The sequence below is a fragment of the Emydura macquarii genome, unplaced genomic scaffold, assembly GCF_026122565.2.
Source record: "Emydura macquarii macquarii isolate MOO-44397 ecotype Brisbane River unplaced genomic scaffold, CSIRO-AGI_Emac_v2 contig_629, whole genome shotgun sequence".
Taxonomy (NCBI): Eukaryota; Metazoa; Chordata; order Testudines; family Chelidae; genus Emydura; species Emydura macquarii.
The window spans coordinates 7,931,444-7,955,996 of NW_027130766.1; the positions used below are offsets into that span (position 1 = coordinate 7,931,444).

The following is a 24,553-nucleotide window of genomic DNA, read 5'->3' on the forward strand; positions in this document are numbered from 1 at the left end:
AATGGCAGTTAGAATTTCAAGACATGTTACGAACACAGAAAATATTTACAGAGACAAACAATTCAGCAATTGGACTCAGTGCCATGGAAATGGCTCTAGGAGAAGAAGCACATTAAACATCAGCCCCTCAAAGAAACAGCGGGCAAATCCTCCAGTGGATGTTTTCTAAGGGAAGAGGAACAAAAGACTCTTCCCAGCTCCTTCTGTGTGGGAACACAGGTCACATAAGCCTTTGTGATTAGATCTCTGTGGCAACTGGCTTCAAGTTGCTATCCTGGACAGACAGGCACTCAGACCACCCGACAAACCAATGGGTGGCGTGCCCAGGTCTCACAGTACTTAGCCCAGCACTGGAGAAGTCAGCGGGAAGCCGCTTGTCACCAGGAATAAACCTGTTTCAGAAGTTTGACATGGCCGTAGGCACGTGGACGTGGTAGCAGCATAGGTCCTATTGGCCATTGGAATGACCAACCTGCTTCCTAGATGCTCCTTTTCAATGTTAAGGATTTTGTTTGGCCTTAGCCAATACTAAAGGTGTCTTCACAACCTTATGTTGTACTCCCTCATTACCAATGAGCCCACGTCACCAAGATTGCTTCCTCCCCTCAGTGCAAGACTCAAGCACCCAACTGACATTTGAATGTTGCAGTTTATTCCTGGTGGCAAATGACTCTTACCTGAGATGCGACTGTGGGGCTGAACAAAATGGAGGCGGTAACACAAGTCACTCCTCTGAACACCCAAGTGCAGAGCGGGCACATGCCCTGAGCCACAAAGATCTTCTTCTCAGTGATGGCAAATGCAAGTTGCTCCCAATCTGACTTAAACAAATGGTATGGCTAAAAACTCTGAAGGTGACAAAATGTTGGCCACCAAAAAGAGCAAAGTAGGGCTTGGATTAAAATGACAGATTGCGAAGGAGCGAGAAGGGTAAAACAAAGAAAACCTCCCTCTTACCCAGAGGGCTTGCCTTCACTTTGCAGCTTGTATTTTTGACTCTCTTGTGGTTAAGCCTAGAAATGTGCCTAGTAATACATTTCTGCATTTCCTTTAAGACAATCAAAAGAGGGAACATATGTGAAGGGGTAAGTATTTGATGAGCTTAAAAGGCTGCTTCTACACTAAAATGACCATGAAAGGTCAAGGAAATTAGTTCCTCCCGCTAACTGGCTAAAGGATGTTCTCATTCACTAACTGTATGTGCTATTCTTGCTTGATACTTGCTGGAGGGGATCTTGTTTAAGCAAACAAAAAATATTAAACCTTAGGGGAAAACAAGATTGGCACTCACATGCCGCGTAACATTTTGGGATGAACACTAATTATTCAATAAAACGATTTCCTGGATCTGAGATCTGCACTTCTCTGGGGAGAATCAACAGCACCTGCTGAGATCGCTGCTCCAAGAACTGGTATGTAGATCAATAAGGTCAGCACTTTAAAATCTTCATATTAAAACTCAAAACATATCCTCCTCATCGGACTCTTCCAGGTACTGAATAGGCTTTCGGGCACGTCCAGGCCTCACGCGAGGAGCAGGCGCCACAGGGATGTCCAAGTCAGAGCCTACATCAACCTGAAAGCTATCGTCTTCCACCTTGGATTTCTGGGGTGGAAAAACAAACAGATATGTAGCATCTGACACCTCTCTAGCCACTGGGCCAGGGCCATGGCTATGGCAAGGAGTACTCAGAGCAAGTCGGGTGTAGAAGGATGCGTACTCAGAAATGGCCTAACGTTGCTCTTTGCCCTCCCCTGGTCCCAGGGCTGGCACCCACGCTATGCCTGGGAACAAAACAGCATCTTGGGATTGGTGCAGCAGAGCAGCATTCCAGCTGCACCTCCTTTCCTGTGGCCACATGCCCCCAGGCCAGCAGCAGGGAGAGGTGTGACACGGGGGCTTCTACAGCCTTTGTTCCACGAGAATGACTGAAGTTACACTCCTAATGCCCCAGAACAAGAACTTGCATTCTCTAAAACAGGGGTGACGGGACATGCATCTGGGCCTGGTGTGTGGCAGAATACAAACCTTAACTGCAAACGACTTGGGAGGCTTTGACCCAAAATCAGAATCGGAATCGGAGGATGGCTTCCTTTTGGTGATTGTTCTCTTCCCCTTGGGGGGGCCCCGCTTCTTGGGGGCTACTGTGTCAACGCTGGAGTCTGAAGACCCTGCCTTGGCTCTTGCTGTCTTGCAGGATTTGGGTGCTGCCTTCTTCTTGGCTAGCATGTCCATGATGGAAGGCTGTATATCTGAAACAGCAACAGCTGCATTTAAGCCATTGGGCTAGTTACTTGCTTCCTACATCCTAATGCACAGGTTTAATTTCCAACAGAAACGTGGCAACAGCCAGTACCGCAGCCATCACAGCAAGCTAACAAGTGCAGTTCATCTCAGTGTGAAGCATCCGCTCTTGTTTCAGGGCATATTGTACAAACTACCTTGTTTCTCGGCCTGGTTCTCTCCTGCATAGCACAGACATATTCTGCCGAATACCGCAGGACGCTATAGGAAGCCTTTCTTTTTCCTGCTCCCAAATTTAGGTGCTCACCCAAAAAAAAAGCACTTGACTGAGGCTTTAGGCTCACACGTCATTAAGCAGAGATGGAAAGAGGATGCAGTAACATGTTTGGAAATGGAACTTTTCCTTAAAAATGACAATGGCTAAAGAGGACCTTTGCAATAAACTTCAGATCCTTTTTGAAATCATGAAAAGCTCAAGTCAATACTCCAGCCTCTTTAAATGGCAAATACCTGGGCTCGCCATTGTTCCAAACACAATGGGAGCCAGTAACAAACAACTTCAAATGATTTTCTGCAGCTCTGAAAGACTGAGCTTCACCTACCCCTAGCGACACTGGTGGTTTTCTTGCCCGCAGCATGTTTTCTGGGTGCAGCTTTTCCAGGGTTATCAAGAGGGGCAGAGATGGAAGAAGCTGCAGAAGTTTGACTCAGATTTTCATCATCAGTGTCCTGGATATGAACTTGAGTAAATAAAATGGACAGTGAATTCAACAGGCCTTGCTACTGCTATTTCAGTCTGACTGTAAACACCAGATTGAAATGAGCTCATTTCTGATCAACTCTAGGAGTAAGAGTGAGATCCACTTTCAGTGCTGGCTTAATCACAAAGTCTGTTTTACCTGTAGAGCCAGACTAGAATAAACGCAGGTCACTGAGGCCAGCTAACCTTTTGCTTTGTCAATGTCTAGCATGTATCAAAATACCCCCGGGTGCCCACACACTTTAAACCAGTCTAGGGTATTGAGGGAAACCAAGGAGATCTCGTTCAGTGCATATACTTACCAGAAATGGGTCTTTGTACCTGTTGTGGTTTGGATTCTTCTCTAGCTGCCTTTTCAATTGTTTTCCTAGGACACAAAAACCACAACATGTTTTTAAACTGATGCATTAGACAATTAATTCACAAAGAAAAAACATAGCTTGTAATCCGATATAAAACACTGAGCATAATACAGCAAAAGCCAGCACTTCATACGGAAAGATTCTCACTTGGGTGCCTGTGTGGCCTTGGGAGCTGACTTCCCTGAGGAGCTTGCTTCTGAGACAATATCCTCTTCGCCGACCTCCTGAGACTGGGGATTCCCATCAGAATCGGTGAGATCTGTATCCGAATCCAAATCCACTCTGTAACTGATTTTTGCTAACAAAATAAAATAGATGTGATTCATTTGTTAACTGCACAATTCAGCTGCCCTTTTTATTGATTCATGCATCTGAATTATCTGTGTAATATTTTACCTACAATTGAAGGGATAAAATTGGCAATAAGAATCTTACTAGACTTTGAAGGTTATGCCCGTGAAAGAATCCAATGTAACTGGCACAGATGTGGGCTTGCTAACCAACAAAAGAGTTGATTTTATAAAATAGCTATGCTGCAGTTAAACTAAACAGCCACATCACTCAGGTTGCTGGAGATTACCACTCCTTCACTTTTGTCTTAGCACACCAGCGCTGTGACAGATAGAGCCACAGACGTGTGACTGAATAATGGAATTAACTAGTTCTTGTGTATAATGTGATAAATGATCAGATTAAAAATTACTTCTTGCTGGGATCATCTGACTATGGGGCCTCTATAATTGATGTAGTCAAACCTTAAGGATTCATTTACCCTTCATTAACTGCTCATTTTGGTCCATGTAGCATTGCTCACCTGCTGTCTGGCGAGTCGGTTTCTCTCTCCGAGGGACCACAACACTGTCACACTCTGAATCAGATCCTGAATCAGACTCTGAATCAGACCAGGGATTTCGTTTCTTCTCTTTCTTTACTGGCTTGAATGGCAAAGTGGACTGTTTCTTAGTCCCTGAAAGAGTTGGATACACACAGAGGAATCAGCTAATCTACATATTCACTGTGCGCTGAGATGTCTAAATTAAACTCAGCAGTAAAGTACTTAGCTGAGTGGGTTCTGGGACATTCTACTCCTGCCTTCAACTTGGATGTTACCCATGTTCATTTTGCACACCCCTCAGCTAATTCTTCTGAGCATACTGATCCCAGACTCCACCTCCCATCCTAGGGCACGCTCAGACAACCAAATTGAGGACTCCCCTCGTTTTCTATTGAAAGGACATGTATAAAATATTTACCTTGCTCGGTTTTAAATTTCTTTACTAATCTTTGTTTAAGACTGGTAGGCTTCTTATCTTCTGATGAGTTTCCTTCTTGATCTTCCTCATGTTCCAGTTTTTCAGTCTAAAGATACAAAGAGATGTGAGCTCTTCCTGGCTCTTCCACATTTAAAATGGCTGAATACAGATAACGAAGATTAGCATTTTTACTGGGACGAAGTAGTAGTTTAAAATACCACATTACAGTACATGAAGCAATACACTGCTGGTCTGGTTAGGAGCAGCCAAAGTAAATCAGATCAGTCTCAAAAGCAGATGAGTAAGAGCAAAAGCCAACCATTAAATATAACAAAAACATTGCCCCGCCCATCTGCCAGTGCTCTGCTGCCTTTTTATGTCCCAGTGGCATGCCCTATAGGAGGGTGGGGAGGGAACAGGGTGTGTTTAAAATCAGTGCAAGTTAACTGGAACATTTGTTTGAGGGAATAGGCTGTGTCGGAAGGAGCCATGTGATTAGCTACAGGTCAAACAAAAGGTGAGGAGATTATCTGTTTTGTATAATTGTATAATTATAAATAACCATAGGAAAATGTCAAATCTGGTTTAAATTAACAATGCACAGCATAGACAAGACTCTTCCTTGGACTCCTTAATATCTACAGCAATGATTCATCACATTGAATGTCTAGAAATAACATTACTAGCAATGCAAATGCTAGTTTGAAGAAGTGAACTTGCCAGCAGTACTTTTCTCTTACAGGATTCCTATTCAGTGGATTACACCAGTTCAAACACTTTCTCCAATGATTCCAGGGACAGGTTCTAGTCTCCACTGGTCTGGAGATCATCCAAGCCAGAAGCGTAGCAGGCTGCTGCTATGCAGGGACACGTTCACCTCACCAAAAGTGCAATTTCACAGGAAAGGCCTAGATGAAGGAGCTCAACTAAGAGCCCATTCAAGTATCTTGTTTTACCTTCATTTTCTTTTTAGTTTTCTTTTCTGCATCTGCCTTCATCTCTGCAGTTACTCGAGGGATGACTCTTCTGCCATGTGGCGAGGGCAAAACTTCAGTCAGTTGCAGCTTCTTTACCTTTAGCTTCCCCCCTTTCCCTTTGAGAGCTTTGCCAGCTGTTCCAACCAGCTCATCCTGTTTTTCTCTGGCTTCCACAGCCTGCAGAGGTGATAGTAAAAACGAAAACAAAAATGAGATTAATAAAAATATGCCTGTGCTACCAAGAAAAACAACCCTTTGCAGACACTCAGTGAATGACTCTAACCTGTTTATGATGCATTTCCTATCACCTGATGACGTGAAGCTTCTACAGACTTGTCTATTTGCAAGGTACTATTTAAAGCCAAAGTGGCAGTTTCAGTTACAACTCTGAGAATAGAAGGAAGTGGAAGAAAGCACAGCAGAGCAACCAGAACTGAAATGGACAAAGGCCAGGTCAGTACAATGCTCCACATGTATTGCCCACAATCTGGACATAGTCTGACCACTCAGGCTCATCTTCCTGTCTTCAGTATCCTCTCCCAGCAAGCTCCCTGCTCTAGGCCTTCATAGTTCTGGCTTTGGTCTCACCTGTGCAAAATTCCATCCCATACCCTTCCAACTGCCACTGTTCCTGGCTCAGCTCTGCTGGTTTCAGCTGTTCGCCCCAGGGCAGTGACACCCCGTCCTACCCAGCAAGATGGATAAGGCTGAGGCCTGCACCTCTGCTAGGGAGAAGTCAGGCTCATACCGCACATTCCAGTTACATTCTTTAGGTTTTTGTGATGGCAACAAAGCAGATCAAGATCTTATTAAAAGACTAGAAGCCTGAGGCATCACAGCTGTCTGCATTGAACATCTACGTACATCAAGTTCTTCAATAAAGGCAGCCAGGTCTTCCTTCCACAGATCTGAGGGACTCTTGCGCTTTAGGTTTTCCAGCTCCGTTTCCTAAAACGAGCCAATCAGGAAATATTAGTTGCTCATTTGAATTTAACCACCACTTCCCTTTCTAGCTTTTGAAGAACAGACCCAGCATACTTTGTTATCTCTCTGTTTGCAGAGCTCATCTTTTTTTTCTTTAGTTAGGTACCAGAGGGGCATATTCAGTAAGTAGTTGAAGTCTGGGCCGGAGGCTGCAGCAGATTCATTATCCTGGTCGTTGTCACTCTCTTCGTCTTCTGCATCCTACAGAGAGATTTAAATATTCAACTTCAATAAATGAGTTTATATAGATGGAGGCAGACTGTTGGTTGTATAATACAAGGGATAATGGATACTATTTGGCGTATGTGTTCCATGCATTCACAAGCTCCAGGCTCTACTATGGCTACTCATAACTAGGAATGAAGCCATCCCCAGAGGAAAAAGCACCAACTGCCACAAAACACAGCAGCCCATCTGCTAACACACTTAGCACATCACCCCAGTACTCTTCCACATGTGCTCCTCAAATAGAGTCCAATTCAAGGTCTGTCCTGAGATCCCAAGCTCTCCAGGAAAACAATGAAACTGTCAAGCAACAACAGGAAGCTCTGAGAACTTTCTCAGCTGGACCGAGACTATGGAACTCAGTGCCACAAGAAACAAGAATGACAGGGGCCTCATCACCTGCAGAACTAAATACAGAACTCTTACAGTATTTGGTTTAGCTTTCCCAAAATACACCACATACAGTAATATACTGGCTATTTAAACCACATGCTGGAAAGGAACAGCATGCTATTATTGTTATTTCTGTTTCTTAAATCCTTGGGAGGTATTCAGATACTAGAGTGATGACAGTTCAGAACCTGGACACAGATTTGGAGATAAGAAGTTGATGGAAGAGTTACCTTTTGCTGAGATTCTTTCCAGGCCTTCACAGGATCTGATTCATACCCTCTCTGGATAAGGACCTGAATTAACTCCTTCTTGGGTTTGTTTTCTGTAAACAGACATTTCAGTTAATGAAACCCTGAAGTTTGTATTTCACTGGCTTAGGGAATGGGAATCAGATTTACCATTTACTGACCCATGAAATTATAAAGTTAGGAAAGATCCTGGACTAACACTGATGGCAAAAATGAGAGTCAAAGACTAGTTCAACATGATAATAACAGCTCAGCATCCCACAGGGCTCTATGAAAGTCTTTCCATCCTTACTGCAAATGTCACCATAAAGGAGCCACAGAGTAATATGTGAAATGAGCCTGCAGTTGTGGTAAAATGTAGGCCCCTGGATGATCATGAAGAGTTGTCAGCTAGGCCACCAAGTTGCTACAATGCCCATTAAGAGCACCTGCCTGAGCACTGTGCATATTTGTATTCAGTGTGTTCATGGGGACGAGACTCATTTAGCAAGGCTGGTTCTAGATACAAACTATGAAGCATTGCGCTCTTTAGGAAAACATATCTACGTACATCTTCAATGGATTCAGTTACGTACACAGAATAGATTAAATTCTATTTAATCTTTTGGATAGAGGTGGCAAAGTTGGTCAAGGTTTGAGCTTTGGGAGACCTGGAAGAGCTGTTTTCTCTTCCCAGTTCACGATTCTCCCAAGTGCTGTCCAAATGTAAGTCGTCAGAATGTAACATTGAACTTCAACATGGAAATACAGGAAAAAACGTGGGGTCTCAAGAATCATCTGCAATGACTAGTAACCGAAAAGCAAATACTGCCACTTCCACTCTCACTCACTTTTAGTCCAACTGGGTCAGAAGGTAGGTCATTTTTGCTAAACAATTGCTGGAAAATCTTTCAACCTCTAAACAGTGGTAATAAACAATACAAAAGCTATGTAACATCCTATTTTGAGTAATGCATCTGGAATACTTTAAGTAAGACTAAGCAAACTGAAGTGGTTTCCTGTGGCATTTCATTAAAAAGGGAGGATAGCTTCGGCATTAGTCATTAAAGGCAAGCTGAATAGATAAGAGACCTCAGGAGAACACTTAGCAAGTCTATCAGCTTTATAAAAAGAACAATTGATTAGAACCTGAAGCCACTACAGAGACTACATACCGATCACTATTATTCCTTGAATTTTCTCCAGGATGAAGCGAGCCTGGTTGTTGAGTTTTGCAGACTCTGCACCCAGCATTCCTGTAAGCCACTCTTTTCTCAAACTATAATACCGGAGTCGGAGTTCAAAGAATTCTCTTAGAATATCCGTAGGAGTCTCATACTTCTTGAGAAAGCCTACATGATCAAAGAGAACCTGGGACAGAGGACAATGCCTTAAGCGTTATGACTGCAAGATGACGACATTCGAACCTACTGAATTACCCACAACACAGAGGAGCATGTTTGTCACATAATTAACATAGCAAATCAAACCATCTCAGTCCTTTTACAAACTAGCCCAGTTTGCAAGCATGTCTGGGATGGTCAAGGTATACTTAATCCTGCCGCAGAGAGGGGGATAGAGCAGATGATCTTTGTGGTCCCTCCCAGTCCGACATTTCTATGATTCTGCGTCAGCCAGTAGTTTTAGGATTTCAAAGCTCCTAGAAGAATGCTAAAGGCCCATCGGGCTTGTTTGAAGCTTAAAACTTTGTCCTTTGGGATAAAACTATTGCATCATGACATTACATAGTCACTCACCATCATGTAATACTAATGTCAGCGTTGGCATTGTTACACTGTGGGAGCCTCCAGTGGGTTATACAATATGGTAGGATCACCTCTAGTATATCAACCAAATCCACACCACCTTTATGCTGCCCCAAATATCCCAGGGTACACCCTGATTTTCCAAAGATATATATGGAATAGGTCTTTATGATCAGCAACATAAGAGAGCAAGGTAGAAAAAGGAAGTTAAGTGGTTCCATCAGGTAGGATATTTTTGCTGTCAGTACAGCCTTCATTCGAAAATGCAACAAGCATTTGAGACTAAAATAAGATTTTTCAATTAAACTTCTTAAAATCAGAGACTCCTTGTGACAATCTGTTTGCAGAGAGCTGGCACGTACCATGGAGTTGCATGTGAAGTTTGTTTGGAGTTTGAAGACCTTATGCAGCCCAGCTGCCTCTGCCTCAGCCAGTTTTTGTTCACTCATCTTCACTATAAACTTGACTGTGGTGTCTGTATGATATTCTCTATAGTCTGTTATTAGTGGTGGAGTCTTCTCAGTGCCATTCAACATGGGTTCCAGCACCTGCTCTTTATAATTCTGAGGAAAGAATCAAATCAAGTCAAGTCTATTCTCCCAGGACAGCAAAGCTCTGAACATTAACCATCCCTTTTTTGTTTTATGGCACAAAATATACTGCTGGGGGCAATTCAGCATTTCCTACCTGTGTCCATGTTCTGACTGGAAGCTCAGAGATCTCAATGGTTGTTGAATCAAGGATGGACACTTCCCCATTTATCAGGTATTGATTTGGTCCCAGTTCATCTATTGTACCCTTGAAGTTCTTGTAACTAGGAAGCTAAATAGTAAATAACACTGGGATCAGCTCAGACGTTGATAAATGTGCCAATATTTGGTGAAGCTCAAGACTGAGCTGTAACTGATTCCTAATGGATCTACTTACCATTGGCAAGGGCTCTTCTCCATCCATCAGACGGCGAATATTATTGACAACTTCTCGGATATCAAAATTGGGGATCCTAGATGACCAGCCAGTACCAATGCCTTCTGTCCCGTTTATCAGCACCAGGGGAATGATAGGGATGTACCACTCTGGCTCTACACGCTGGTTGTCATCATACAAGAACCTCAGAACATTGTCATCCATTGCTGGGAAGAGCAACCGTGCCAATGGGCTAGAAAGGACAAGAGGATTTGGGCCTAAGTTTAGGAAATAGAAGTGTTTAGGAAATAGAAACTACCAAATAAGAGGAACCCCAGAACCACAGGCAAAATGCAGAAGATATGTACAAAATCCAGAAGTTCTGGGAAGATTTCATGTTCCACAGGGTACCTTGCGTCACTTCATCAATCATGTATGAACTCAAGGAACCCGTTTACAACAGTGTAACAGTAGGTGTTACAGGGTCAGTCTACCATAGCTCCCCAGATCACTGGGCTTCACTCTGCAAGCTCTGCCTCAGTTATTAACTGCTCCTCACTTTGCGTTCCTCTCTCCTGCTCCCATCCCTGTTTCACTTCATTCCTTTCTATGCTGTGTGAAAGCAACAGCAAAGTGTACTGATTTGACTCCGAATGAGTCTCACTTGGAGGCTGACATATAACAAAAGGGAAAGTAGTAAAAAGCAGGAAGCGTTAAGAATAAATAGCAAGAACAGGCCCTAATGTCAGAGCTTAAAAAAGGGATGTCTCTCATTCTAGGTGTTCGTTGTCCCATCTTCAAAAGCAGCAGCACCGAAGGTACGATGCCAATCTGACAAGCCAGTACTACTGACCTGAGCATTGTGAAGATGTATCGAGGGCTGGCAGAGTCTTTCCCACCATGCAGCCTGGTACCAAACTGACCAATGGGCTGTAGCAGATTGAGATTATTGCTTCCCACAAAGTTCTGAGCCAAATTAACAATGGTCATCATCAGTGATGCCTGCAACGAAACAATAAACTGAAACCATAGAAAGCAAAATTCCTTTTGGAAAGGACAGAACTGCATGATCAAGTCATGCAAAGCACAGGGAAACGCAGGACTAGCATGGAAGATGAGCTAGGCAGAGTCAAACCAATAAGGATGGAAACTGATGAAACAACATATCTGATTCCCATTATCAAAACTTAAATCCCAGATCCTTAAGAACAGACCTCTCTTTATTCTGTCCCAAGTTGAGGAAGCAGAGGAAACTTCCTGGATTGTCCTGTAACACCCATCAAAACCCCTCCATCATTCTAGGAATGCTTGTTTCATTCCCGCCCTCCCCAATGTGAAAGCAGGATGGACATCCTCCTCTGTGGCTAGCACCAGTACACCTCACCACTGATCAGCTGAGAGCACTGAGGCTGAGATTCTCAAAGCCACCTCGGGAATTTCAGTGCTCAATTCCCATTTGTTTAATGAGAATTATGCATGTTTGAAAAAAACTCAGCCTAAATGTATCACAACATACTTGGTTGTCACTAGCCCAGTTTATGGAGGTACCACCTGACAAAATACCCAGGCAGGGTAGACTGATCCAACAGCCTGGAGTCAAATTCAGAGTTTAATGCATAATAAACCAAGCAAACTGACAAATATCCAATTCTGTTTGGGAGTTTTACCTCCACCATTTCCCCCTGTGCTAGGAGTTTCTTGTGTATGGAGTCAACAGGTTTCCTCTCAATATTGTGGAGAGTAGGTTCTTACCTCACCATGATGGTAGGAGGACATCTCAGCTACAGAACCAGCCAACTGAGCAACCTTCACTTCCCGCTTGTCATTTCTTTTGAAACATGTGAACAGAACTTTCCTTTGACCTGGTTTCAAACCTTTATTGGGAAAATGACACTTGCCTTAGCAATCAGTACAATACTTTGCACTTACAGTGTCTTTCAGCTGAGGCTCCCAAAGTTATTGACATTTACATCCCCCTCAGAGGTGGGTATTAGTTATCATTTTACAGTAAGAAAGACAGACTATGACTTTCCCAGGGATATAGAAAATCAGCTGCAGAACTGAGAACAGAATCCAGAACTCCTGACTCTCAGTCCTGAACTCAAGCCAACAGACTATATATTTCCAGAAGGGTAGCCGTGTTAGTCTGTGTACAGCAAAAACAACGAGAGATCTGTAAGCACTTTAAAGACTAACAAATTTAATTTCAGCAGGCATAAGCTTTCGTGGGCTTCAACCCACTTCTTCAGATGCAGTTGGTAGAAATAATACAGCAAATATAGATATTGGATATGTATATGTTGCCTTCTATATGTTGCCTATATTTACTGTATTATTTCTACCAACTGCATCTGAAGAAGTGGGCTGAAGCCCATGAAAGCTTATGCCTGCTGAAATTAAATTTGTTAGTCTTCAAAGTGCTACAGAACTCTCGTTGTTTAGACTATATATTGCTTCCCTTATAGTCATGCAAGCAAATCAAATACTAAGTTTTTGGCAGAACATACTAAAAACCTACCATCTAAGAGTAACTTACCATCAACCAGGGACGGAATGGATCTCTCATTATCAGAGTTTGAGAATAGGACCAACTCTTTGTGAATGAAGTCATTGTATGTCAGATAATTAGAAGATTTCCCATATATAAAATCCTAAGGACAAAAAAATATTTAATATTGCCTTAAAGAGCTCACCTCACATACCCATGTCTTCTGCCATAGCAAGATAGTCCTGCGACAGTGAAAGTTTGTTTTATGTAGCTAGTTGAATCCAGTTCCAGTGCTGCCATTTTCAAACGCTCCCTGCCATCACTATAAAAATGAAATTCCACTTCCCACAACCCAGTTTAATTTCTCTATTTATAAAGCTATTCCCAGGGTAAGTGTTAATGATCAAATCAACAATCACTGGGCAGTTGACATTGAGTCTACACAAACCAGCTGAAAGGAGTGGGCAGGAAGGCACTGCTCTGTAGAATCCTGCAAATATTACAGTAATTGTCCTCTATCCTACTGGCCAGCTCCCTGACCCTAAATTATATACTGTTCTAATATATCAAAATGAAACTGCGCTTAGACCTGAGGAAAGGGAAAGACAGGAAACTGCATTCCTCAATGTATTTAAAACCATTCACCTCGGGCAGACCATGTAGCTTACGTTGTCTTCTGTCTTCCATGAAATTAGTCAGCCATTCCTTCCGTTCCTCAATCTTCTTCTTGCTAAAGGCCTGTAAATTACAAAATGAAAAGAGAGTCAAGTTTAATACCATCTCTACTGGGCTTCCTCTCAGGGGCATCACTCCCACTATTCAGGTGAAAGCAGCGTGTAGGAGGGCCTGAACCAGAATAACAAAGCCCAACACACGCACTAAATAGGCTGGCTTAACAGCACAGTAAATGCAAAAACTTACTCTTAGTTACAGCTAAAAGGCGATGGCATAAACATTTCTTCCAGCCCACTCAAAGAAGGCAGGGTGGTAGAGTTTGATTGTAAGCAATTTTTTTTTTTTTAAACAGGCCAAATGAAAATCAAATCCATCACCCAGTTCATTTTAATTAAATGTCAATGGTTTAAATTGTGTTTTGAGACAACTTACTTCATGGTATTGGCTATTAAGTCAAAAGTATACTTGAGAGTCAAAACCTAATTAAAATGAGGGATGTTCATAGTTCTGGTAAGAGCTATTGTTTCAGTCAAGCTGCAGAATCCCATTTGACACTGAAATACTAAAAAGGCTAGGGATTGGGCAAAAAGGAATACTTACTAATCCAGCTGAAAATGTCAACGGAACTCTAATGATTAGTTTGTTATGAGCTACATGTAAAAATCATTAGTATAATGGTCCTCTAAGCCCTGAGACCTGCAGGCAGATGAGATTCTACTGGTCAGACTTGAACTGTAGCCTGGAAACAAAAACTTTGGGCTTATCTACACTAGCGCTTATGCCGGCAAAACTTATATCGCTCGGGGATGTGAAAAAAACACCCCCGAGAGACATAAATTTTACTGGCATAAGTGCTAATGTAGACAAGCACTTTGTCTCATGCCCAAAGGCCTCAGACAACAGTAACAGAAAACAACATAGCACACTAAGTAGCAGAATATTAAGATTAGTAACAAGTCAGTAATTCATTCAGGTATTTGTAGTTACCAGGGTGATCGCAGCATCATCTTCAGGGCCAGAATACTTGAAGCCAATTCGATGTTTTGCCATATCTGCAAAGTACTCTTTAGCCTCTTTCGATGTGCTGGTACCCAGACCTGCAGAGCCAAAACCAGTCACTCTGAATAACATCTTGCACAAAATTAAGCTACATTTTAAAGAAATATTTCAGATAGTCTTTATCTTCTGTGATAGATCCTGTAAATCTTTGATGACATGCTGCAAAAATACCTTTATGAAAACTTAAACTACCTTTGAAATGCGAGGTACTTGTGCACAAATGCCAGGTATCAAGAAACCCAAGAGTTAAGCACAAAAGTTCTACATTCAGTCTATCAATGACTTCCCACAGACGTCAAAAGCTATTCCTGCAGGCTGAAGCTAATTTCTGATCAGTCACCTGTGTTCTGCATCAGGCAACAAGCACTGGCATTAAAAGATTCTGGAATCAGAATTCAGTGTGCAATGCCATCAGTACACAAAGCTGAAGGAAATGGATCTCACTTCCAAATCTTTACTAGCTCTGCACTGTGGACAGCAGGAATAAACCCAGTGAACTAAGCAGATAGGACTGATACTTGGAGGATGGATACCTTCAGTATTATGGCTCCATTTTGAGAGATGCTTTTCTGAGCAAACAGACTAAATGACATGCCATTTAACAGGCTTTTAGGTTGCCCAGCTTTGCACATCCCCAAAGTGGCTTATTGTGCTATATTAAAGCATTTATATTTCACTCATGTATATTTATCTGTTAATGAGAGAGCTCTTACTTGGCCTCCGAGCACTACCACAGTGTTTATGACAAACCTTTGTAGTACTTGGTTTTCCAGGATTTGTGATTCTGAGTATTGTTTTTCCACTCTTCAAACTCAGGAATGCTGTAAAACGAAAACTCTTCCTTGTTTTTTGAAACCTAGAGTGAATAAAAATTATGACTGTGAAACCACATGTAGCCTCAGACTAAAACACTTTACTCTACTTGTTTAGATTACTATCTGTGAAACCTTTTACCTTTATGATGGGAGTAATAAATTCCTCCAGAAAACGATGTCTTAGAAGAGATGGCCAGTTGTGATGGATGAAGTTAATCAATAAGCCTTTGATATGGGAACCGTCTTGATCCTGGAAGTTTATTCAGAAGGCAGATTTTAACCAGAGGCATGCTGGAAAAGCAACTGCTACTCAGTTTAGCAGTATAGAATTCAATCCCTGGAGATGCTTAGCACCCTCAACTCCCTTTGAAGCTCAGCATTTCCCAGGATCCAGCCTAGGGAACCAAGCTGCATGACTATTTGGAAAGTGCACTATGGTTTCCAGATTTTAGCATGATGAAACTTAACCAAGGAATAGTGAAAATGCTGAAGGACCATTCTTGGCCTAAAGCAGGGATGCCACAGAGTACATCCAGAGGTTAGTGTCTTTCCAGACTTCCCAATCTGCCAAGCACAGTGCTCAACAATACACAGCAGCAGTGGAGATACTTCCCATTGCTTTATTTGTTTCATGTTGTGAGAGAGAAGCATGGTGGCCCCAGTACAAAGTGGAAACTTAAGAGAGTGGGATAAGAACACATGAACAAGCAGAGTCAGGTAAACCGGTGCTGACAGAAGCAATGTAGCTACCACCCTGCTTCACCTGGTAACCATCTTTTCTCCTGTAATGTAGTAAATTTTCTAATTTTAGGAATATTGATCTTTAAGTGAACCTAACCTGATCTGTCATAATCATAAGTTTTCCATAGCGAAGGGTCTTCATCGAATCTTGATCATCATAGTTCTTCTTATATTGCAAACCCACAATCTTGATGATATTGTTGATTTCAGCATTTTCCATTATCTGAAAAAAGATTGCACAGAACAAAGACTTATTTTCCAGAACACATATGGTAGTTCATGTAATTCAGAAAAACAAAGGAAAAGGCTCTGGGTCAGGCAGGCCATGCTGATTGTGCTTTGTTTTGTCACTGAATCTTCCCCCTGTTTTGAAATGTATTATTGTTCAAACTGATGTCTAGTCAGTGCTTAAATTACTCTAAACCATTTCAAACAGATTTCACACTCTATATCACAGTTACTATACTTCAGGCAAAGCACTGGAGAGGACTCGCTTTCTAAATCTGTCAATGCTGCTCCTTAATCAGCAAGACAGGCTGATGGTGAGAAGTCTCACGTTTATTTAAGATGCTATTACTATAGTTACATTACACCAGGTTTCCAACTACAGTGTAATAGTCTCAGCTAAGAGCATATTTCACTACACATAAAGCATGCCATGTCTTTGGGGAGTAGCTGTCCAAAGGCGTTCCCACTGACCTGTTTATGAGAGGCTTCTCGTACGTTGAGCATTTTTCCACGAAGGGGGAATACTCCATATTTGTCTCTCCCAACCACTCCCAGACCAGAAACAGCCAGTGTTTTGGCCGAGTCTCCTTCTGTCAGAATAAGTGTACACTCTGCAGAATTCTTACTACCTAGAAAAGCAATTCATTTCTCATCAACATCTTGATTAAAAAAGTCAACCCAGAATTTATACACTTATGTAACATTGTATCTTAATATGCAAATTGATTTAGTTGGACAACACTTGGCACTTGTTGTCAAAGTTAATGATTTCAGGAAAAGAATATTTAATATAAACTACGTTTCACTCAATTTTTCTGTTCTCAGTTTAAATAATTTCCTGTAGATGACATGACTGGATAGGAAACAGTTTTTCTCTTTTGCTTGCTATGAAGACTTTGCTACTGTGCTTGAATGAAATCACTGTGCTTAGAAATGGTCTAAAACATTTACCAGCATCATTGGCATCATCCAGTTTAGGAATTCCCTTAATCCTGGTATGTTTCACAGCTGAGCACTTCTTATTCAGCAGGGTCTGGGCTTTAAACTTTACCCAGTTTAGGATGCTTTCCACAATGCCACAGCTGACTGCCTGGAATACACAGAAGAGCCAATTGTGGAAGTTGTCTTAACCATGACATGATGTTAAACTATATTCTTTTCACTGTTTAAAACGGAAATTATTCCATGTGTAGTACATTCACTACATTAAATGTACGAAGCAATTTCACTGATGCTTCTACCTGGCATGTGAATGCTGCACCTCAGTACTTACACCTTTGATAAATTTTTCACTCAGTTTGCAAGTTGAGCCAAAGTTCTTTGCCTGCAGAGTCATATTTTCCTTAGTCTGAGAGTCAAAGGTTGGGTTCTCAATCAAGGAGTTCACAAAAACCCACATGTGGTTCTTCACCTGTAATTACATTTAACAATCATGACAAACCCATACAAACGCATCTCATCCTATGAGTTTTGCTCCCAGCTGCTTCCTGACACTTATATGCCAGCATTACACATGTAATTAAATGAATTACACATGAAATGTAAAATCTGCTCAACTACCAATCTGTAAAGATTTTTTTTAAAAATTACTAGATGTCTAGGATTGAACAGAATTAAAGGGCATTTTCAGAGCAGTACCAATTAGGATTAGAGTAGGTGAGACAGCCAGTGAACATTCATGATCGATTTTATATTTGTTAGGATTGTCAAGAAAATCACTGGCTCTTTGCTAAACAGCTATTCTCGCAGTAAGTCATTTTCTTAGTGCAATCAATTCTAACCGGGCACACTAAAACTGAAAGACATTGTATAAACAGTGCACCCACACTGCCCTAAACCCATTCTTGTGTTCTGACTACAGAAATTTTGCCCAGGAGTTGAATAAAGAGCAGAAAGCTGACTAAAACTGGAAACTCAGACTTCTATATTTAATGCATGTTACCTGCAGTATTTCCTAACTTAGTAAAAAAAAAAAAAAAGCTGGGTTTATCAGTGACCAAGCCAACGTAACAAGCAGTTTCCTACAGATCGCTGTTTCAGTTCACAATAGCATTGGCAGTTTGCTTTTCCACCATACAAGTCCTGAGATTGTACCTGAAATGGCTTCACTCCAACTCCACCTTTGTTCTTCTTCTTCACAACTTCAATGAGTTTATTTACAATCTGGTCAGCTACATAGTCAACATGCCTTCCACCCTAGAAAGAAGAGACCAGACATGAGCTCAAGCTTCATGGAAAGGGTGATGCTATTTTGTATGTTTTAGACACCAGCTATATGCATTGGAGCTACATACAGCCTTTGCGTATTAGGCAAATTAACCATTTTTCACTGATATATATACATATAAATGAAAAATGACAACATAAACAGCAAAATTAGTAGCAAAGAACCTGCCATTAGCTAGTCAAGAGTGGTAAAGAAAAGTTACCTTTGTGGTGGCGATGCTGTTGACAAAGCTAACTTGCTGGAAGCCTTTTTCACTTAAAGTTAAACACACCTCCCAGCGATTATTCGCCTCCTCATGGATAACTTTAAGTGCATTACCAGTTTCATCTACCTTGTCCTTCACGTAGAGGTCCACATAGCTACGGAATCCTTTCACCTGCATAAAGATAAATGCAGATGGCTTGTTGACACCAGCTTATATGAATGCTTATTAGTCCAAATGCTCTTGCACAGAGAACATAGAAGAGTCACTTGTGAACTCCACTCCCACACATTGCGTAAGTTATTTTTAAAGTTTTTGCCATTACCTAGACAAAAACCTCTCAGCCTAAGTGGAAGGGAAATATTAATGGGAGTTAATGTTTTTGAAAGTCACTCACAGGCAGCCTCTTTCCATTTAGGAAGACTTTGACATCTTTTGTGCACCCAGCAATATCATATGCTCTTCGAGACATCAGTGCCACAATGTCCTTGTCCAGACTTGTCATTTTAAACTTAGAAAGATCAGGTTGGAAAGTGATACATGTATAATCGTCTCCATCAAAGTATTTCAGTTTCATCTCACTTGCCTTTCCCATATTGTTTGTCCAGGTCTGGGGAAGAGAACTTTGTTAAAATGAAATTTTCAAATACATAAGTAGCTAGCTGAATATTTTAAAATGTAGACAGAATTTATTACTAAGCTTAAAAATCGAGGGGAAAACTTTCTTATATGCTAAAAATTAGTTGGGTTTTTTTTCTGGTCCCCTTACCCTTTTTCTTACCAGCTACCCTAATAACTGATTTGGGATTTTCAGACAATACTTAATTCAATTTGTAGGTCAGGACAGTAGCTGACTGTAGGCCAAATTTACCCAGCTGTGACATTTGGATCTAAATAACATAAATTGCACCCAAATATTGTGGAAGCAAATTGAAGGCAAGTGTTCAAAAAATCTGCTCCTCAAGAATTACCCCCTACTGAAACTGTACCCATGCAGATCATCCACACCTGTTTAAATAGTTTCTTGTACTCACGACACGCAGTTTCTACTGTAAATTTGGTACTGAATATGTTGCACAGTTTGGCCCCATAACCATTTCGTCCACCTGGAATTATAAAGCAATCATCCTTGTGTTATGTTACTTTTACTATAAGCCCTTTAAAAAGTCTAAAGTATTTTAATAGGAACTCAGTCACTTTGGTGTAACCAAACTGTGGGATAAAACATGAAGCTGTCCTATGTGCATGGTATGTAACCTTAAGGTCATGTTTCATTGGAATATTGATTCTTCACAGGGATTTGGCCCCTTTACATATCACAGTATATTATCTGCTGGCAAATGGGGCACATGGATAACCCTTCCTTATATGCGACTCTGGAGCTCCATTTTTAGTACTGATCACAGGCAGTAGGCCTCTGATGAATTTGAATCTCCCTCATTTCTATATTAGCAAGGAGGAGGACCACTCTACTACAGTGGTTTTCAACTCTTTTTATTTGTGAGTCCACACAAATTTTCAAATAGAAATCTTAGACAGTCTTCGGACCCCAGGGGTCTGTGGACTCCAGGTTGAAAAGCACTGCTCTACTCAAATTATTGTTGAATGCTGTCTGAAAGGCATTTCCCACTCTTCTTCCTCCATTTTCTTTTTGATCTTCCTTTCTACCCTGTCTCTACTATTGAGCAAAAAGAAATTCACAAGATAATCATTAGTTTCACTGCTTTTTGAGCAGCAGCAGTGATACCACAATGCTGTTTTAGAGCCCTTGCTCCAAAACAGTGGGGGTTCTGTACCGGAAGAGTGCCTACCATAACTGAACATTCAGAACCCTCTGAAAAGGACTCCTGTCAGAAATTGAGTTTGTGGCTCAGTGAAACTTATAAAAGACTGGTCAGTTTTACTGCTACTCAGAAAAAGCAGCCGTTAAAGTCAATCTTGATAGCTATTTGCTGCCAACTCTTGTTCACTCACTTGAGTAGTTCAGTGAATGCACTTAAGCTGATCAGACTGCACACAGTATTTTCCCAGCTAATATATGGCATTTCTGACAGAGGCTCCTACCTGTGACTTTCTTTTCATCATCATCATAGTTGCTGGATGTTAACAACTGCCCAAAGATAAGAGCAGGTACATAGACCTTCTCCACTTTATGTTCTACAACAGGAATACCTTTCCCATTGTTCCATACACTGATTGTATTATTCTCCCTGGAAAGAAAAAAAATGTTCCTGTAAAAGTGTAATTGACTGAACTGTGTTACTTGTGGAGTGAAACTTGTTATATGAAGTCTTTCAAATCCCTTTGGTAGATAATCTGTTCTTCAAAGACCTCTTTATTTGCCATTATGTACCACTCCACTTTCTTAGATGTTTGAAATAAGCTTATTTTCTCTATGACTGGCAAACACCAACATTTGGATTCTAGTAGTGTAGATTGGCCAGTGATTTTTAAAAGGTGGGTTTTTTTCAAGACAATACTATCATAGGTCAGATTTCTGGGCCCAAGTCAGTTGGACAATGTACATGTAAATTCTCTTGATTTACAGCTACTACTTCTACTTTATTAAAAAGTCTTGGCAAAATTGTCAAATGCCTAAAAGCCCAAAATTTAAACTACCTTAAACTTTTATCTACTGTGAAATATTCTTTGGACTCAAAGTATCTATTTTTTAAAATTCCATCTGTCTGCTGCTGACAGAAAAAGGGCACCATTTTGGCAGAAGCAAAATTTCTGTTCAGCAACTGCAGAAACAATCACCAGAGGGAGCACAAGTCAACTAAATCCCTGTAGTCTCAGATGTGCAGATATCTGGTGACATTAAACATGCCAAACATTTGTGCTCCATGAGAAAAGGGTGGGATTGGGGTGGAGTAAATTGAAAAGGACAAAATAGGTAGAGAATAAAGAATAAAAGCTAAATGCAGATATTTGACCTTAAATCACCACTTTGTAGGAGAACCAGATTAGGGAAAAGACAGACTTTCACAGTTGGTTGATATTTGATGAGCAAGACTGGGTTACATTTGGTCTAAGTTAGATGGACTACAACATATAGCTCTCTTTAGCTATGCCACTCTAATAGAACAGCATCAGAAAGAGAAAAACTGAGTCCCAGAATGCTGACCTACTTTCCCTATACTGGCACATGAGGAGATGGGAAACGGTTGAACAAAAATGAAATAAGACTTACGGATCAATTGTAACTTTAATGCAGGACATGTTTTTATCTCTCTGCTTGTTGTCTGCAGCATTGACTAAAATGGAGAAAGGATTGTAAATTTACCAATTTACATTCTCAGATGAGACACTTAAATTTAAGCTGCTTATAACAAAATTAAACCCAGACTATTCAAGAGAACAAATATACAAGCTCAGGAAGAGAGGCTACTGAGAATCAGTGTGGGCTTCACAGATTTTCCATGTTAAAGAGGCAGTTTTCAGTTGCATCACACTAACAGAGTACAAAGTGGCATTATCTCAAAGGACACCTTTCAAGTCATCAGAATTTAGGAACACTATTTTAAATTACTATCATATATTACTCATTTTTACTCAACACAGCAAAAAGGATATGATCAACTATTATGTTATTTATCAAACTAGTCAATGGATATTATTTGATCAGCCACAGAGCTGGTCCAACGATGCAAAAGATATGCACATTTTGGTTACAGATTCTTATTTAATACAAAGCACCCACAATTTGTTTCAGTGGAATAAATTACTGAACTGTCATCTTTCTCAACTTACCTAGAATTTCATCAAAGATTTTATACAATCCAGGCACAAAAGTCACATCTCTGCAGTTGAGGCCCTCACCTTCATCATAAACCCACATTTGCTGAAAATAGTTAAGAAACATTAACCATCTTTCGGTCTACCATGATTTCCTAATCTGCCATTTATATAACAAAACTACACTGCTCTCAAATTGGGTTTAAAATGTTAATGATTTTCCATTTAAATCCAGGAATTAAGTACCACTGAACAGACTCTAGACAGTAGGGTAATTTCTTTCTAATTTATAGCAACATGACTATGCAAGCAAGATCCATGCGTTTTCATTATTGGTCAATCATTTATCGGTACTAAAAGACAAGGAAAAACATCCCATTCAAGTTAAACAAAGCAGTTTTGAGTGAGCACTATTTGCGTATTTCTAGTCTACTCACTACACCACATAAGAGCTGTATGGTTTACATTCTAAATGCTTAGACAAGGGGACAGCGATGGGCTGAGAGCAGGGGATGTGGCATTTGGAGAGAGCCATAGATATGACTAATGTGTAACTGGATTAGTTGTACAGGGCAGGGCCTGGCTGTCCCCGTTATGCAGTGGAAGCCCAATGCGCTAGGCGCTGTACAAAACCAGAACCAGGCACTCAGTAAATCCCAGGGCTCTGGGGCTGGGAGATTCACTTCCAGGGTTTCAGGCAGAAGGAAAGAACTGCCAGGCTCGCACCTTCTCGCGGAAAACGCCGCCAGGGAGCGGGATTTACAGAGCCGCTTGGCCTTTTGTTTTTACCTGAGTCACAAGCTCCACGGAGCCAATGTAGGTGTCGGGCCGGAGCAGGATGTGCTCCAGCTGGGTTTTCTTCTGGTAGATCCTCTCCACCGACAGCCTCTTCTGCGTCGCCCCCTTCTGCGCCGCGCCGGCCTTGAGGTTTTCATTCACCGGCTGGTTTGGAGCAGAGAGAAAAACGCAGCGAGCAAGTTACCGAGCGGGGCGGCAAAGCGGGCCCGGGCCCGACCCCCGGGGACCGGAACCGGCCGGGGCTGGGGCGCGCGACGGGGAGCGGGGGGGTCAATGATGGGGGAGGGGACCATGATGGGGGCGGGGGCTCGGCCCCCCGACCCACCCTGAGCGGCGACAGGGACTCCTCCAGCTCCATGGCGGTCCTGGTTCGGTGTGGGGGGGCCCGGTTCGGTGGGGTGTTCTGGATCGACGGCCCCGGTTCGGTGTGGGGGGGCCCGGTTCGGTGTGGGGGGGTTCTGGATCGACGGTTCGGGGGGGGGAGGGGCGGGTTCCTGGCTCGGGGCGGCCCCGCGCGCTCTGTCAGACCGAGGGTCCGTTAACGATGTCTCTTCCGCGCGCACCGAGCCCTTCTTCAAACCTCCGTCCAGCCCGCCCAAAGTCCTCGGCCAATCACAGCACGCCGACCGCGGGCCCTTCCCACCAATCACCGCTCGGGCCGCGGGCAGGCCAGGGGAGCCGCGGGCCACGCCCACCAATCACGAGACGCCGGCCCGCTCAAACCAGCCATTCACACGCCGAGGCAGCCAGAGAGAGAGAAAGAGAGGCGCGGGGAACTTTCAAACTCCACCAATCAACGGGGACAACCAAGTGACAGGCAGGCGGCTGAACCAATAATAACAATGAAGCGGGAGGAAGGCCGCTGGGTCTCCTGCCACGTGGACATGGGGTCAAAGGTCAGGGTTGACCTTTGACCCAGACCCCCCCCCGGAGGGGGAATTGTGGCTGGGTCTCTGTGGGGGCCCTGGCTGGCAGAGCTCTCTCCCCTGAGGGGATCCAGGCCCCAGTGGGGCACAGCCTGGGGGCCTGCATGGCTCATCCCTCCCTGCAGGAGCCGGCAGCCAGGCCATGGCGGCCTCTGGTCCCACCAGTTATCAGACCATATCTAGTGGCCTGTCCCGGGAAGTGGCGGAAGCCCCAGTGCATGGTGACATTTGACACTGGGCGAAGCACCGGGGAACAGGGACCGAGATCCTGCTAGCCATGGGGCGGGCCCCACGCCTGTGTGGGTCTTTCCCGCCTCTGCTCTCCGGCACAGCTAGCTGCTCGGGAGAAAGCTCTTTATTTAGCTGGATCTTTCCGCTAACGCCATCAGCAGTGAAACAGTTAAGGGTTGTGGCTTCTAGATCATCATCCTGTGCCGAGATGTGTTGTTTCAGGCACATGGGTCACAGACCCAGGAAGACAGCCGAACCCTGTCACGTTTAATGATTTTTTTTTTCACATGCAAGGGCTGGAAACGTTTTATTACATTCTGCAGTAAT

At 42.5% G+C, this 24,553-nt stretch overlaps 1 protein-coding gene across 1 annotated transcript; it reads right to left on the minus strand.

Annotated features, from left to right (window-relative positions):
* Nucleotides 1-453: 453 nt before the first annotated feature.
* TOP2A (DNA topoisomerase II alpha) lies at nucleotides 454-23,476 on the minus strand. Its single transcript, XM_067541265.1, has 35 exons — nucleotides 23,395-23,476; nucleotides 23,061-23,213; nucleotides 22,287-22,377; nucleotides 21,727-21,790; nucleotides 20,598-20,743; nucleotides 19,542-19,639; nucleotides 18,931-19,143; nucleotides 18,534-18,707; nucleotides 18,199-18,300; nucleotides 17,378-17,515; nucleotides 17,056-17,194; nucleotides 16,576-16,733; nucleotides 15,974-16,099; nucleotides 15,275-15,385; nucleotides 15,071-15,176; nucleotides 14,249-14,358; nucleotides 13,232-13,324; nucleotides 12,635-12,749; nucleotides 11,851-11,972; nucleotides 10,952-11,100; nucleotides 10,120-10,351; nucleotides 9,880-10,014; nucleotides 9,555-9,755; nucleotides 8,602-8,797; nucleotides 7,430-7,521; nucleotides 6,636-6,782; nucleotides 6,462-6,545; nucleotides 5,577-5,774; nucleotides 4,621-4,726; nucleotides 4,182-4,334; nucleotides 3,515-3,665; nucleotides 3,308-3,372; nucleotides 2,848-2,985; nucleotides 2,030-2,253; nucleotides 454-1,606 (listed from the first exon to the last, which is right to left on the minus strand). Exons 1-35 carry the CDS (start codon nucleotides 23,425-23,427, stop codon nucleotides 1,460-1,462), a joined length of 4,710 nt encoding a protein of 1,569 aa, XP_067397366.1. The 5' UTR covers nucleotides 23,428-23,476; the 3' UTR covers nucleotides 454-1,459.
* Between the last annotated feature and the right edge of the window lie 1,077 nt (nucleotides 23,477-24,553).

Excerpts from the sequence above, each read along its gene's own strand:
- TOP2A (XM_067541265.1), bottom strand. The coding sequence starts at position 23,427 with ATGGAGCTGGAGGAGTCCCTGTCGCCGCTCAGG. Across the intron at positions 19,144-19,541 it reads ACAAGAAACTATTTAAACAG|ACCTGGACAAACAATATGGG; the intron begins GTGTGGATGATC and ends TCTCTTCCCCAG. Across the intron at positions 2,254-2,847 it reads AACCACCAGTGTCGCTAGGG|ATATACAGCCTTCCATCATG; the intron begins GTAGGTGAAGCT and ends TTGCTGTTTCAG.